General features: G+C 43.3%; 1 protein-coding gene across 3 annotated transcripts in view; it reads right to left on the reverse strand.

Moving 5' to 3' along the window:
• Positions 1–15903, reverse strand: part of ENPP6 (ectonucleotide pyrophosphatase/phosphodiesterase 6) — a 97102-nt gene that overhangs the window by 22777 nt on the left and 58422 nt on the right. For all 3 annotated transcript variants that reach the window (XM_036838963.1, XM_036838965.1, XM_036838964.1), the window contains exons 3-6: positions 9104–9215; positions 4396–4537; positions 3050–3229; positions 327–464 (exon numbers count right to left, since the gene is read on the reverse strand). In XM_036838963.1, coding sequence (XP_036694858.1) covers positions 327–464; positions 3050–3229; positions 4396–4537; positions 9104–9215 — 572 coding nt within the window. The remainder of the gene's footprint in view (positions 1–326; positions 465–3049; positions 3230–4395; positions 4538–9103; positions 9216–15903) is intronic.

Consider the following 15903-nt stretch of genomic DNA (forward strand, 5'->3'; position numbering starts at 1 on the left):
CAATTGCTCTGGTTCACAGTAACTGTTCCACTTTAAACTGAATAGGTTACACTGTAAGCCTGGGTAATTGAGTTAAGGCCCATTTGTTAAAATACAGCAAGTCTGGAGCCATGAAGTCTAAACCATGGCTCTGGGTCGGAGTCTCCAGTTTGCGTCTACAAAGTCACCTGACCAAGCCTTTGGATTCTCTAAATAAGGAAATATTACAACAAATGAGACTTAAGCAAAAACGAAATTTTTCAGGTGGAAAAGGTGAATAATTATTTACCTTTGGCTGTTTGATAGAATTTGTACAATGAATATCTTGTCATATGTTTTATATTTACCTCAGTTATGAACCATCCTTCATCGGCCACTAGGGTCAAAGGAGAGACAAATTTCCCTTTCTTGTAATAGAACCTGCTCGGGATGGCCTCCTTCTCGTAGACAGTCATGTGCTCCACTGTTCTCAATTTGTCATATATCTGCAAAGATAACCAAGAATGACCAGGTTTGCATTCTCTCTCTTAAATGTATGCGAATATTTATTGGACCTGGGGGAGAGGGAGGACTTTATAAAAACTTATTTATGTCAAAAATACTATAGTAAAATAAAAAGGTGAATGAGAAATTGGTCTTCCTGATGTTAAATACCACCAAGATCAAAGAAAAGCATTTATTCTTTGACTAGACCTAGAGCATGTCCTATCTACACCTGATTTTTTTAAAAATAAATTTATTTATTTTATTTTTATTTATTTTTGGCTGCGTTGGGTCTTTGTTTCTGGGCGTGGGCTTTCTCTAGTTGCGGCGAGCGGGAGCTATTCTTCGTTGTGGTGTGCAGGCTTCTCGTTGCGGTGGCTTCTCGTCGCGGAGCACGGGCTCTAGGCGCGCGGGCTTCAGTAGTTGTGGCACGCGGGCTCAGTAGTTGTGGCTCACGGGCTCCAGAGTGCAGGCTCAGTAGTTGTAACGCACGGGCTTAGTTGCTCCGCAGCACGTGGGATCTTCCCAGACCAGGGCTCAAACCCGTGTCCCCTGCATTGGCAGGCGGATTCTTAACCACTGCGCCACCAGGGAAGCCCTACGCCTGATTTTAAAATACTAGTGACTGTTTGCCATTAATTACACTGCTAATTTTCTGATGAAGATGTAAACCCTGTACCTCTTTCCAATATTTAGCAGCAGCTTAAGTCTTCATGACTAAAATTAAAATCAACCGGCTGGTGTTGATTTGTTGGCCCTTAGCCAAAGCAGGCATATATTCCTGGGTAGAACTGAATATAAAATTGAGTTTATCAATTCAACTCTGGAAAATAATTAGTATTTAGGCGGTTTAGTAGAGAGTTTCTACTGGCCCCAGGAGTTATGATTTCCTACTTAAGAAAATCCATAATTCTTAAGGAAAGTAGGGTGCATTACTAGAAAGATTTTGGATAAGTGAAAACTCTGATGGCACATAACGGGTCTCACAAACTGTTGTGTCCATCACGTGACAAACTGTCACCCAAACATAGCCCCCAGTTCTGAATAATCTACCAACTGCTTTAGGCAGCTTGCAACTGCCTGATGTACACACCACATTGGAGGAAAGAAGCTCTTCCCAGCTCGTGAGCTGCTGATACTCTAGCATCCTGGAGACGCCATGTCCCTAGGTGCCAGATAGGAGATAACGGATGACGTTCCTTGCCAGGAAAACAGAACTTCTTTGCAAGAAGCCATTTACTGTGGGACCTGCCAACGTGTAAAATATTCTTCCCAGTTTCATATTTAAGGAGTTCACGAGAACCCTGTGCAAACATATTCAGCACCTCCACTTGCTGGCCGTGGAGCCTGAGAAAAGGGGGCACCCGTCGGGGGAAGGAGACAAGGCTGGGGAGAAGCCGCATTGCGGGCACCGAGTTCCTCAACCCCAGACAGACAGATCTCAGACTCTCATGTGGGAGGGAGCGGCCAGGGCTGGGAGCAAGGTCTCTCTCTGGGCCAAAAGGGACGGACCCCAGCCTACACCAGTGCTCCATCCATACCAACCACGTCTCTGCCGTGGGGAAGCAGGCCCAGCCGAGGCTGATTCCTAGCTCCCTGCGATGCACCGCCCCTGGCAGCGGTAGAGGCCTCCCCCAAGGAGGAGAGCGGTTTTCTCCGGGCGCGGAGAAGGCCCAGAGCCTGTGCTGGGAGACGACCAGGCCACACGGGGCAAAGCAGGCCGCCGGCCGTGCCACTTGCTCCTTCACCTTCTCAGCGTGGTTTACCCGCCACTCAGAGAGAAGGGCTGTTCGGAGGGAGGGGTAAGTAGGCGCCTTGTCATCCGAGCGCGCCGAGTCCCCGGAAGCCCTGCCCCATGTGATCTGCACGCCGTGGGAACTCCGCCACACCCTCGTGGGGACGCCCCCCTCGGATGGTGATAATCGCCATAGGTGACACACACATCGTCCCTGCAGCGGGCCCCGCATGCTTCTCCGTGCTTCACGGCCGCCCGGGAGGGCAGCGACAATGTCGTCAGCACACACAGCAGAGAAGCGGCAGGAGGCCGGTTAGGGAGGCGCTCAGCTGCTGAGAGCTGGGGTCTGGACCCCGGCCGGCCGCGTGGCTCCGAGCTGAGGAGCCGACCCACGGCGCACGCGGCCTCAGCCTGTGTCCGTTCGTCACCTTCTTCTCTCCAGTCCCTGATGAGCACAGATCAGACTGGCGGCTTTCCTCCAGAGAAGGGCCTTCTGTGCAGGCTTCCGCTGTCCCAGCTGCGCAGGAGAAGTGCTGCATTTTGGCCAAGAATGAAACGGCCCTGTAAGGGGCCAAGCCCTGAACGTGCTGAGCACCGCACGCCCTCGTCTCGTTTCGGGTCCGCTAACGTTCAGTGCCCGTTTCAGAGAAGAGAAGACGCAGGAGGGGGAACCGCTGGCCAGAGGCCACTCGGCGAGGAAGCGGGCAGGTGGGTCGTCTGCCTCCAGAGTCCCGGCTCCCGGGGCTGCTCTGTGCTTCCGCCTTAAAGCTGCACGCAAAGACTCAGCAGAGTCATGGCCTTTGAGGGTGTGCTCTGCCCCCGTCCCCCCCCACCCTTCTCCCCCCTTCTTGCCTCAGAGTGCTTCCCGGGCGCCGGCCACAGGCTCACAACTGGCCCTCGGTCCTTCACCTGCTGCAGGTCATGGAGGCTGACGTACTTATCCAGCTCAATCACTTTGTCCATCCAGAAGATGTCAGTCATGCCGTGATCTGAGAAGATGATGACGTTGAGGTCGTCCTGCAGCTCCCGCTCCTGTGGGGAGACAGAGGCAGTCGGGACGGCGCCCGGAGGCGGAGCCTCTTACACCGGCTGTCTGCCAAAGAGGTGTTTTCAACTACAGGTTATAGGAGGAAGCCTTCTTCCCCAGTTCTGAATTTAATCGTCTGCTTGTCTGCCCTGATAAGACACGGTTCAAAAGCATCGCAGAAGTGCTGCGGGGAAGGGACAGGAGAGCTCAGTGCCCAGCCGATTGGTGCCGCACGTAATGCAGACGAGGCGCCAGCCTTTTAAGATAGCCCTTCTGTGTTCACCCTCTTTGGGTCTCTCAACCAGCTTGGGTGGGAATACGACAACTGTCACTCGCCCGTTCTACACATGTGAAACATTAACCCCACCAAAGTTTAAAAAAATAATATTTTAAGTCAGACAAAGACAAATATCATATGATATCACTTATATATGGAATCTAAAAAAATGATACAAATGAACTTATTTAAAAAACAGAAATAGACTCACAGACAGAAAACAAACTTATGGTTACCGAAGGGAAAGTGGCGGGAGAGGGATAAATTAGGAGTTTGAGATTAACATATACACACTACTTATATAAAATACACAACAAGGACCTACTGTATGGCACAGGGAACCATATTCAATACCTTGTAATAGCCTAGAATGGAAGAGAACCATATATAATCTATCTATCTATCTATCTATCTATCTATATATCTGAATCACTTTGCTGTACACCTGAAACTAACACACTAACACAACACTGTAAATCAACTATACTTCAATAAAAAATAAAATTTTAAAAAGTTTAAAAATAATACTTTGCTTAAAGTCATTCAGTTAAGGGTATGGCAGGATCAGGGAGAGAACCCAGGCCTGGGTTCCACACCCACACCAATCTGGTTACCAGACTGAGTGGTTTGGTAAAGCATCAGGCCACCTCGCCAGCTGAGCCAGGCGGTAATGCAGATCTGGGTCATCTCAGTGCCACTGGCCTGGCTGTAAGACACGGGAGCTCGTGGTACCTGGGGAGGCGTCGTGTGAAGAAAAGAGACCCCTCAGACCCTTGAGCTGGCCCAGTCAGCTCTCAGCAGTAGGAAGGAAGATGTCGAGGGGTGTGACAGTCAAGGAGACAGAAGAAGAGCGACAGAGGGAAGGTTAGCCCCGTGGTCCTGGTTTTCGGTCACCTGGATCCACTTGGTCATGTACTTCAGGACGGTGTCCACAGCCCTCAGGGCTTCCTTCCTCTGCGGCGACGAGGGCCCGTAGTGGTGGCCTTCCACGTCGATGCGCTCGTAGTAGATGGCTACCAGGTCCGCCTGGCCACTCCTGCGGAGAGGGCGGGCAGGGTGAGAGCTGAGAGAGGCCCTGCCAGCTTTCTCCCCTCCCACCCGGTGGTCCTGGCGGAGGCATGGGCGTCCTCCCGCCCCTGCCCTGTGGTCCAGGCACAGCTGATACCTTAAAAAGAACAAGGGGGTTCTCCAAGGGAGAGACAGGAATACTGCACCAAGACGTGCCAGTCCCGAGCATCCTGGTGACAAAAGTCAGAGAGCATGCTTATGGGTCACCTCCCCTCTCAGCTCATCATGGCCCAGGAGTCGGAAGAGGTGGCAACCGGCAGGGGACAGTTCTGATAACTCCCCTTACCACCGGCTGTCATCAGAAGATCAGAGAAAAGAGAAGCGATCATTCAAAAAACGTCTCCTCGGATACGGAGGGTGGGAGGGAGACGCAGGAGGGAGGAGATATGGGGATATATGTATATATATAGCTGACTCACTTTGTTATACAGCAGAAACTAACACACCATTGTAAAGCAATTATGCTCCAATAAAGATGTTAAAAAAAAAAGTCTCCTCCATTATTGCTGGTCTTCGAGGAAGCCTCTAAATAAAACACCAGACTGTAGGTTTCACTGACCCGCAAGAATAAGAACAAGCTTTACCAGGCAACCTTGCAGGAGGCAGACAGGTTTGTGTTTGTGTTCAGGGCCTGACGTCTCTGGGGACCCAGGAAGGGTTAGCTCCAGGGTGGGCACAGGGTGAATTCTAGCACTGACCACACTTTCTGCATCCCAGAAAAACGCCCCCCTCGGCCAGGGTACTGGTGGTAAAAATCCAACTATTTAACCCTCCGTGCATTTAACCCTCCGTGCGAAGCTGAGACTGAGTGGGAACTAGTGACAAACCTGGAGTAGGAGGCTGAGGGAGTCGGGGAGGCGAGAAAACACCGTGCGATGTGCCCCCTCCTCCGCACAGCGCACAGCTTCCCACTGTGACTGCCCTTCCCACAACGTCCCCCAAAGCACCTGAACAGAGCAATGACGCTGACGACGGTGATGGTGCGGGTAGCAGTAACAGCAACTGACAGAAGAGGAAGCAGTGGAAAAGGAATGAAGGCTAACTCCTCCGTCTGGACTTTAAGGGTTAATAACTAACCCTCTTGGCAGACGGCCTTATTTCTCTTGAAACACTCTATTTAAACAAACACACAAGCGAGGCGGCCTGGTCTCTCCTGGTGTGGTCTCCCCCGACACTTGGACTGAGAGAACGTGTATCCTCAGTGCCTGTGGTGCCTTGGGCCTTGCAATGCACAGAAGAGGAAAAAGAACCTCACAGTAGCTCCAGAGCGTGGTTTGCACAACCCCGCCCATCCTTCCGGCCTCAGGAAGACGGTGCTTCTTCCAGGAAGCACCCCTGATGCCCGGGCTCAGCTGGGTGGCCCTCCAGGGCACTCCCACGGCTTTCCTGGTTCATCTCTGGGTTGTGATTTTTCACACTGTGCTGTAATTGCCCATTTATGTGTCTGTCCTTCCCTCCCCTCTAAATTGCGGCGTTTTTCACCCTGGGATGCATTCATTCTCCATTGTGTCTCAGCTCAGCCTAGGATCTGGCATACAGTAGGCGCTCTGTAACTGTCAGTTGAAGGTATAATAATAGTAAGTGCTCAATAAATGATAGTTATTCTAGGTCAGGCACTATGTTGAGGGCTTTTCAAACATTATCCTAATTCATCCTCACAGCAACCCTATCAGGCAGGAATACATTAAACAGGGAGTTCAGTACTGTCGCCCACATCACACAGCTCGTGAGAAGTGGAGCCAGCACTGAGACCCAGGTGGAGCTCCAACACCCTGACCCAAATACTCTGAGAGAACTCAACAGCCCACACCAATGGGGAAACATTCTGCTAAACCCAAATGACCATGTGGAAATGGTTCTTATTCTGCTATAAGAATCCCACCAACCCCAAGAAAGTGGGGCGTGAGACAAGGCAAAGGCAGCAGTGAAACTGAGTCACTTTCATTTCTCGGCATGAGCTCTATGTCTGCGGCTTGGATGTGCCTCTAAATTCTGGATCTGAGATGAAAAGCGTCCCTAGAGAAAAGCATTTGCAGATTTTGCAGATGAGGAAATAGGCCAAAAAGGATTCTAGGCCTCACAGACCTCTGAGACATGGCTAGGACTGGAAATGTGAACTTCCCACGTCCAAGGTCAGAACACTTGATTCCACCAGCCCGGGCTTTTGAATGTCCACACCGACTCCATTCACTACACGGGGATCGGTTCCAGAGAATGTTCAGCCTGGCGTCTTCCTTCACCATGGTCATACTTGCCAAGAGGGCACAACTTTGAATGATGCTGTGATGTTCTCGTACCCTGAGGTGTACTTCATCCACAGTTTGGAGGATATACTGGTTTCCACTTAAGGGAAATTGCTAGTCAAGTGTTCTTTTCTCTTTTTAGAACAAAACAGACTGGCCCTTCTTTAACAAATACCATGTCCACCCTCCTCCACAATGGGGATTGGGGTAAGTTATTATTTGGTTGTTTCTCACAAATAATATTATCATCATTCATACTCGCTACTCTATGAATAACTAATACAAATGCCCCCTGCATCTACAGACAGCAGAGAACAAAAAGTCACTAAGGGTTCCACACGTGTGCAGGCGGTAGGGAAAAGTTCTAACCTGGGAATGGCATTTTCATACATATCCCTAAACTCTTTTGAGGCCCATGTTCATTACACTGAGGGACTGATGGCATTTCCTCCGCCACGTGTGACATAATGGAACTTTCCACAAAATCATGCCCTCGGATATGTCTCCGCATTTAGCTGCCTTTTGTACTTGTGCCTGTAGCGTCCCAGATGCGCTGGTTCACACAGAACATCCTATGTTTACGTGTGTACACTTCCAGGGTGGGGCTTGTATGTGGGAAACATTTCACAAGGTTTACTGGTTGCACTAAAGCTCAATGAAATGCTTTCAGGTCACTACATTTTAGACACTTCACCTTAATACAGCAGCCACTGGGCTGGTTTCTTTAAGGCTACTTGCCATATTCATAAATCTCCGTGTGATCAGAAAGCTAGGAAGTCTCACAGACTTGCCTGATGGCTTTGTGTTAGGAAGCTGTCAACCCCAGATGCCAGGAACACTGGAATTGCGATGCTTGAGATTCGGGGATTCATAAACATGCTTTTTGTGAAAGACATCTATGTTGGAGCTCGTTGATTCATGAGGGACCTGAGTCTTCAAGGGCTAAGAGCTCTTGCCTGTTGGAGTTTAGCTGACAAATTCTTGGTGGCCAGCTGTTTTCCACATGGGTCTGGTCTCCATCACTGGTCAGCTCATTTGTAATGGAGCGGTTGGGTGAGGAGTGATGGGTGGAAACGCTTGCAGATCTGTTATTGGCCATTTATAGCTTTCAGCCCAGGAACCATGCCAGAAGGACATGTGGCCATCAGCCCAATTACCTGAGAGCTGCAAGGGGCCCCCAACCCTGGACTTCAGGGACACCCAGATCTCCCATCACCTTAGGATCCTGTCCAGATTTCTTTTCAATGTAAAGAGTTCAGAATGTCACATCCATTTTCCTTACTGAAGTGGGTTGGAGAGAATTAGGGAGAGAGAAATGGAAGTAGTTTAAAGGAATGGTTGAAGTTGCTGAGTGTTAAAAAAAAAATTGAGGGACTTCCCTGGTGGCACAGTGGTTAAGAATCTGCCTGCCAATGCAGGGGACACGGGTTTGAGCCCTGGTCCGGGAAGATCCCACATGCCGCAGAGCAACTAAGCCTGTGTGCCACAACTACTGAGGCTGCGATCTAGAGCCCACGAGCCACAACTACTGAGCCTGTGTGCCACAACTACTGAAGCCCACGTGCCTAGAGCCCGTGCTCCACAAGAGAAGCCACCGCAATGAGAAGCCTGTGCACCGCAACAAAGAGTAGCCCCCTCTCGCCGCAACTAGAGAAAGCCTGCACGCAGCAACGAAGACCCAACCCAGCAAAAAATAAATACATACATACATTAAAAAAAAAAATTGAAAACTTAGAAATAAGTCAGTTTCCCTGACACACTCTTGTGTGCTATTCAGACCATTACTCATTTCTGCATTTTTCAAACTGGGTGTGATAGTTCCATGTGGAAGAGAAAAAAAAAAAGGTTCTATGTTCTAATATGCTAATAGGTTTTGTACATTTCCAAGAAGATGGCAGAGTAGGCAATTTTTCCAAACTTATTCCATCAAAGATCTTCCTTCTTTTGTCAAAAACTTATATCTTCGGAGAGTCAGGCATTCACTATATCATGATTAGAGAAACGCTGACATTCACATTGCTTCTCTATTTTCCATCAACACAAAGAAGAAAGTCCTAAACCCCTGGGGACTTCCTTGCTCTCAATTCAACATTTCCAAAGAGTGCCCCTACCTAAAATTACTCAACGCACAATCATTCTCTACTAGAGGGTAGCAATCACCGTGTGAGAGGCTTACTACCTCTCTGAGACATATTTCACCTATACCAAGCCTTCTTAATCCACTTTAGCATTCATTATTGGTCCTGGAAACAGGAAGAACAGTGGCATGGCTAAGGATTTGGGACACTTACTTGAAGAAGTCAAGAGCATCGCTGACTGCATTGGCAAAATTGATATCCGTTGGGACATTTTTATATTCTAGGCAGTAAGTAGGTCTGACACCAAGAATCTCAACCTCACAGCCTAAGAAGGAAAAAGATGGTAAATGGTTACTTTCTTCAATAATCAAGGTAGGGTTATGAGCCTATTTTAGGAAGCAAATACCATTAGTCAAAACAAAAATTTGTGTTCCTTTTCATGAAATAAAAGAATGTATTATTGATAAGTGGTCTATTTAACTCTAATTTTGTTTAACTGGAGCAGAGGCTCTTAAATGTCATTCCTATACAGCACTGGTGTCTCATGACAGGGACTAGCAAAAATTGGTTAATGGTTGTCTTTCCCAATTTGAAACAACAATAACAAAAATTAGTTAGTACACAGAATGTCTCAATTAAAACTTTTTTCTATAGTTTTTTTTAACTACTAATTCTTCTAGTGCATCTTTGCCTATTCTAGAACGAGGTATGAGGTAATATCTGATTAGCCTGGGAATAAGAAACTAAAGACTTCACTAGTCTAACTGGACTCAGAAGTACTGCACTGATGGGCAAGTCTAAAAATCACTGAGTTAAGGCAAGGATCCTGAGCCATGCCCTTACCTCTCCCAAAATGAAGTAAAAGAATGAAAGGCATTCAGATGTTAGGAGCTGCTGTGGCCTCAGCTTTTCTGCCCCAGGCCCCTGAACAAGTTGAAATGGTTGCCCCGAGGAAGAGACATCCAACCTCATTATCAGAAAATAGGGCAGGAGAGGAATGTGCCAGTCTCAGTTTGTTAGTTGGGTGTATTTATTGGGCACCTACTATGAACTAGTCACTATGTTCAGACATAGTGTCTCCATCCTGTGGCATCCCAGAATCTAGCCTAGTAGGAGGAGGATTCCGTGCAAACAGTGTAATAGTTGAAGTCTAAAGTGAAGTGCACATTTACTGGGTAGTGAGTGAACTCAGACGAGGCACATTTAATTCAGATATTATTTCCTTCTGGAAGCTTTCCTCGAATCCCCGTGTTGGGCTCAGTCTTACAGACTATGTCTGGCCGACGCGTTGGGGTTAGAAGTGGGAAGAAAGGGACGTCCAAGCAAAGACAGTAGCGGAAGCAAAAGTTCAAAGTGAGAAACAATAAGGTGTGTGTGTAGAACAGCAAGCACGGTAACATTCCCAGGCAAGGGGGGTCTGGAGACCAGATGGTGAGCTTTCTTGTAGCCCAGAGAAAATGATTCCCACTTACACTTGGTATGATCCTTATGAATCCTATAAAATAGCTGATGGTGCCTTCATTTTACACAGGAGGAACTGAGTCGAAAAGGTGAAGAGACTTCCCCATTGTCTCAGGGCAATAATGAGGAAGAGCTAACATTTGAATCTAGTTTTATCTGACTCCAAAACTTTAGGTATTCTTTTAAAACAGTATCTGACGAATTCAGACGTGCAAGGAAAGACATTATGGACATTAAGGACAGACAGACACTTTTCCATACTATTAAGATTTACTCAAGCTTATCGAGAAATAAGTCAAAATAAAAGAACCCAAGAATGAATAAGATAGGGTCTTAAAATAAATAGCAGTAAACGATGAAATCACAAAATATAGTTAAGTATTAGTAATATTAATGTAGTTATGTGAAAATATTTTATTGAAAAATAAGGTGCATATTTTAAAAAAATGTTTAATGTAATAACCTGGATCTAAAGTTCCCAATTATTTCAACAAAAATGAAAGGAAAAGCAATTTCATTGTTGTTGGAGGGAAGGGATGGTCAATATATAGTGTTCATTCTATAGATTAGTGTTCAGACATTGATTTAAAAGTTTGGAATATACAGAAGAAAGTTGTATGCATAACTTCGAAATTACTAAAGGAAGAAAAAGAAGCATACAAAATTAATCAAATATCAAAGTACATGAAAAGTAAAAAAAAGGAAATATCTAGGAAGCACTAATATTGAAAGCATAATAAAAGAGAAAATCAAATATATTCATTTCAAAATAAATGTGAATGGGTTGCACTCTACAAGAATGTCAACATGAAGTAACTATAAACTATTTTTTAAATTTACAGGTTAATTAAAATGACACAGCAAGGTTAGATATAAAAGAATAGACCAAATAAACTCCCCCAAAAGTAAACCAAAAAATCAGCTCTATCAATAGTATTAAAGTTGATTATGGTCTCAAAAGCGTGAAACAGCTACAAATCCACATTAATAGTTTAGAATGTAAATGAGTATTTATATATCATAAATATACACAAATATACATAATTATTATTAAAGAATTCTTATAAGAATGGAATTGTTATAAAAACACAAAAGTTGGAAAAACTGATCATATCCTCATCCACAAAGAAAATCTCATTAACTTCCAAAAAAGTAGAAATTATATAGCACAATGCATATTATCTGACCACACGTAATAAAACTATAAATTAATTATAACAATTAACTAAAAATAAATCCAACTCCTTATAAATAAAAAAGAAAACCTTTATGAAACGATGTAAAGAGGAAATGAAAACTTCACTGACAGGCTAGTTATTAACAGTGAAAATTCTACATTTCAAAACTTCATGGGGGTACTTCCCTGGAGGTCCAGTGGTAAAGAATCTGCCTTGCAGTGCAGGAGATGCAGGTTCAATCCCCCGTCAGGGAGCTAAGATCCCGCATGTCGCGGGGCAACTAAGCCCACGTGCCACAACTACTGAGCTCACACGCCTCAACTAGAACCCGCGCGCCACAACTACAGAACCCACGTGCCCTGGAGTCCGTGAACCGCAACTAGAGAAGAGGAAACCCACACACCACAACTAGAGAAAAGCCCGGGCACCACAACAAAAGATCCCACATGCCTCAACGAAGATCCTGCGTGCTGCAACTAAGACCATATGCAGCCAAAAATAAATAAAATTAGTAAATAAATAATAAATAAATCTTAAAAAAAAAAACTTCATGGGACACATTTTCATTTAGGTCCAAAGCAAATCAGGAGCGCTGTCATCACCGCTATAATTTGTTACTGTTATAGAACTTCTTATCAAGGCAATTAACAACAAACAGAAATTTAAAATGAGTGCTGGAAATCAGGAGCCATGCATGAGTGTTCCTCTATGGGAACATTTTTTTAAAAATTTTGTCTGTAACCCTTGGCAAAATACTCATTTTGCTTCATGACACAGTACAGAACACATACTCTCACAGAGGAAACAGAAGTTTCACTAAAATATGAGCAAAGCACGCTAATACTTTATTCTATTCTATTCTGTTTTATGTGGGTTTTTTAAAACACTGGTTAACAATCCACAAATTGATGTCACTGTCCGTTATGAGGACAGTGTTTGAAAAACAGTGTTTGAAAAACACCAAGACCAGTGTTTGAAAAACACCAATATGAGGCACACAACCAGGAGTGGATTTCTGGGTCACTCTGCTCCAGAGTGGCAATGTTCGGCAATATTTATATAATTTTTATTGTATACATGCTTTTCCTTGAAAACCACTTCAGAGAACATATTCTAAGAAAATAAATTTGTATATACAAGCACCTTTATTACAATATAATTTAGAATATAAAATTAAGAAGCAATTTAAACATTTGGTAATAAAGGTATGGTTAAATTACACACATCCAAATAATGAAATACCATGCAGGCATATAAAATTATTATGCCATTTGTATTTACTGCCATACTATTTTAAGTGAAAAAAGGCTAGTAAATAGTTTGTGAAGGATGATCTCATTTTTGTAAATATTTAAAGCGTATTTAAGGCTTCCCTGGTGGTGCAGTGGTTAAGAATCCGCCTGCCAATGCAGGGGACATGGGTTTGAGCCCTGGTCCGGGAAGATCCCACATGCCACGGAGCAACTAAGCCCATGTGGCACAACTACTGAGCCTACACTCTAGAGCCCGAGAGCCACAACTACTGAAGCCCACATGCCACAACTACTGAAGCCCACGTGCCTAGAGCCGGTGCTCCGCAGCAAGAGAAGCCACCGCAATGAGAAGCCCACGCACCGCAACGAAGAGTAGTCCCCGCTCGCCGCAACTAGAGAAAGCCTGCGTGCAGCAATGAAGACCCAACACAGCCAAAAATAAATAAATAAATAAATTTATTTTTTTAAAAAGCATATTTATGTCTAAGAAAGAGTGGAAGTGAATATAACAAAATATAAGACAGGGTAAAATTTGTGCGGCTGGCTTGGTAGACTTTTTTTGGCTAAACTGAAGCCATTCTGAACTTCTTTCTTCCTTCCCATCCCTTACTAAAGAAAGAGGAAAGCTTTCTCGTCTGCCCAGGGCCCCTTGTGAGTAGGAATGGTCATGTGACTCACTACTGGCATTGAGATCTGCTGAGATGCTTAGAGTGGGAGGCTGTGCTTTGATATGAAAAAATTAACATGAGTTGCTAAGCACTACCTCTTTTCTTCTTTTGCAGTTTGGAATGTAGGTTGTAAGGACATGATCCCTGGACCGGCAGCAACCATTCTGAAACCATGAGTCAACAAGCATGAAGGTAAAAAGTTAATATGCTAATACAGAGCAGAAGGATAGAAAGAGCCTAGGTTTTTAAAATGACATTGTTAAACAGCTGAACTACATAAAGTACATACTTCTTATGTGATACAAATAAATTCCTATATGTTGAGTCACTGTTGGCTAGGTTTTCTAAAACTTGCAGTAGATAGTTCGTAACTGATACAGAAGGATCATAGTTGACTTTTATATTCTTATTATCGCTTATTGAATTGAACTAACTTTCCTAAAATAAATATCTGTTATTTTTGTAATAAGAAACCAAAAACATATTTTTAGTGATAACTTCCAACTTCCTTCTAATATACCCATTAGGACACAAAAGTTCTATTGTATGAATATCCAGTTTTTAAAAATTATGAATAATGCTGATATAAACATTCTTGTACACGTTCTTTGATGCACTTAGGTATGCATTTCTGTTGTAATATGTGTAGGAGTAGAATTGCTAGATTTGGGGTATGCGTATGTTCACCTTTACTAGATAATGCCAAATAGGTTTTCAAAGTTGCTATATTAATTTGCTCCTCCTGGCACTATATGAGACTTTGTTACTCCACCCTTGTCATCACTTGGATGTATAACTATTAATTTCCATTTAAGAATGACTTTACTTGCATCCCACAATCCAAATATCCATAGTTACTTCTTCTTTGAACCATGGGTTATTTAGAAATCTCTGGTTATTTTACAAATATATAGAATTAAAATTTTTCTTTTTATTATTGATTATACTTTAATTACACTGTAGTCAGAGAACACATTCTGCATGATTTCATACAGTTCCAATTTGTTGAGAAATGCTTTATGGCTAAAATATGGTCATTTTTGACAAATGTTCCATGTGTACTTGGGAATAATGTGTATTTAGTGGTAGTTGGGTACAGTGATCTAGTAATATCAATTAGGTAAATATGTTAATTATGTTACATAAATTTTCTGTATCCTTCTGTTTTTTTATTTTCTTATATTATCAGTTACTGAGAAAGATGTCTTAAAACTTACTATCATTGTGAACTTACCCATTTCTCCTTTTGGTTTTATCAATATTTGCTTTATTTATTTTGAGATTGTGTAATTAGGAGCATGAAAATTTAGAATTATTACAACTTCTTGGTAGACTGAACTTTATATCAACGTGAACTGTCTTTCTTTGTCTTAAAAATAGTCTAAGCTTAGAGTCTGCACCGACTGATGTTATAGCTGCACCAGCTCTCCTTTGCTGAGTGTGTGCTATGTCTTTTAAAAATGCTATTACTTTCAACTTTTCTGCATACTTACATTTAATGTACATCTTTTATAAGCAGCATATATTACTTTTTGCTTTTATCCAGTCTGATAGTTGTTTTTAATGTAAATTTCTATTAAAGTTTAACACAGATACATACAAAGTGAATAAATGATACGTGTGCTGTTCATCCTGACAAAGTAAATGCAGCTGTGTAGCCAGCACCCAGATCAGGACACAGAACATAACCTTCACATACAAGCACCTCCTCATGCCCCCTTTTAGTCACTGCTCTGCCAAGTGTAAACACTATTCTAACACTGTAGATTAGTTTTACCTGCTTTTGAACTTTATATAAATAGACTCATTCAGATTAATTGGAGTATTTAATGAAATATTAGTTAAAAAAAATAAACGTTTACTTGCAATGTACTTAAGGAAATTTTTATGTTTAAATCAGCCACCTAAATACATGTCTTGTATTCATTACACATTTGACAGTTTTTCTCTCCTTTCTTAATTCCTTTTGGATTATGTATGTATGATTATTATTGTTCCTTTTCCTCTCCTCTATTACCTTGCTATTTGTATATTTTAATTAATCTCTTTCTGGAATAGTGCCCTAGAGATGATTTTTAAAAATTGAAATATTGGTCAATCGAAATCTAATATAAATTTGCACTCCCACAACTTCCCAGGCAATGCAAAGACATTTGAACACTTTAACTTTGAATTTTACATTTCTCCTACCTTCTGTGCTTCTGTTGTCATGTATTTCCATTCCGTATGGGTTTTTGATCTAAAAATTATTATGACTACTATTATTATTAATTTAGTTTTTCCTACTCATTTACCCTTTCTGTGGCTCTTCATCCCTTCCTCCATCTCTGTGCTTCCATTTGTGACAATTTTCCTTCCACCTTAAGAATTTAGCATTTCCTCCACTCTAAACATGCTGGCAATAAATTCTCTCAGTGTTCTGTCTCTAGAAAAAGTCATTATTTTGCCTTCCT

The sequence above is a fragment of the Balaenoptera musculus genome, chromosome 21 (genome assembly GCF_009873245.2).
Source record: "Balaenoptera musculus isolate JJ_BM4_2016_0621 chromosome 21, mBalMus1.pri.v3, whole genome shotgun sequence".
NCBI lineage: Eukaryota > Metazoa > Chordata > Mammalia > Artiodactyla > Balaenopteridae > Balaenoptera > Balaenoptera musculus.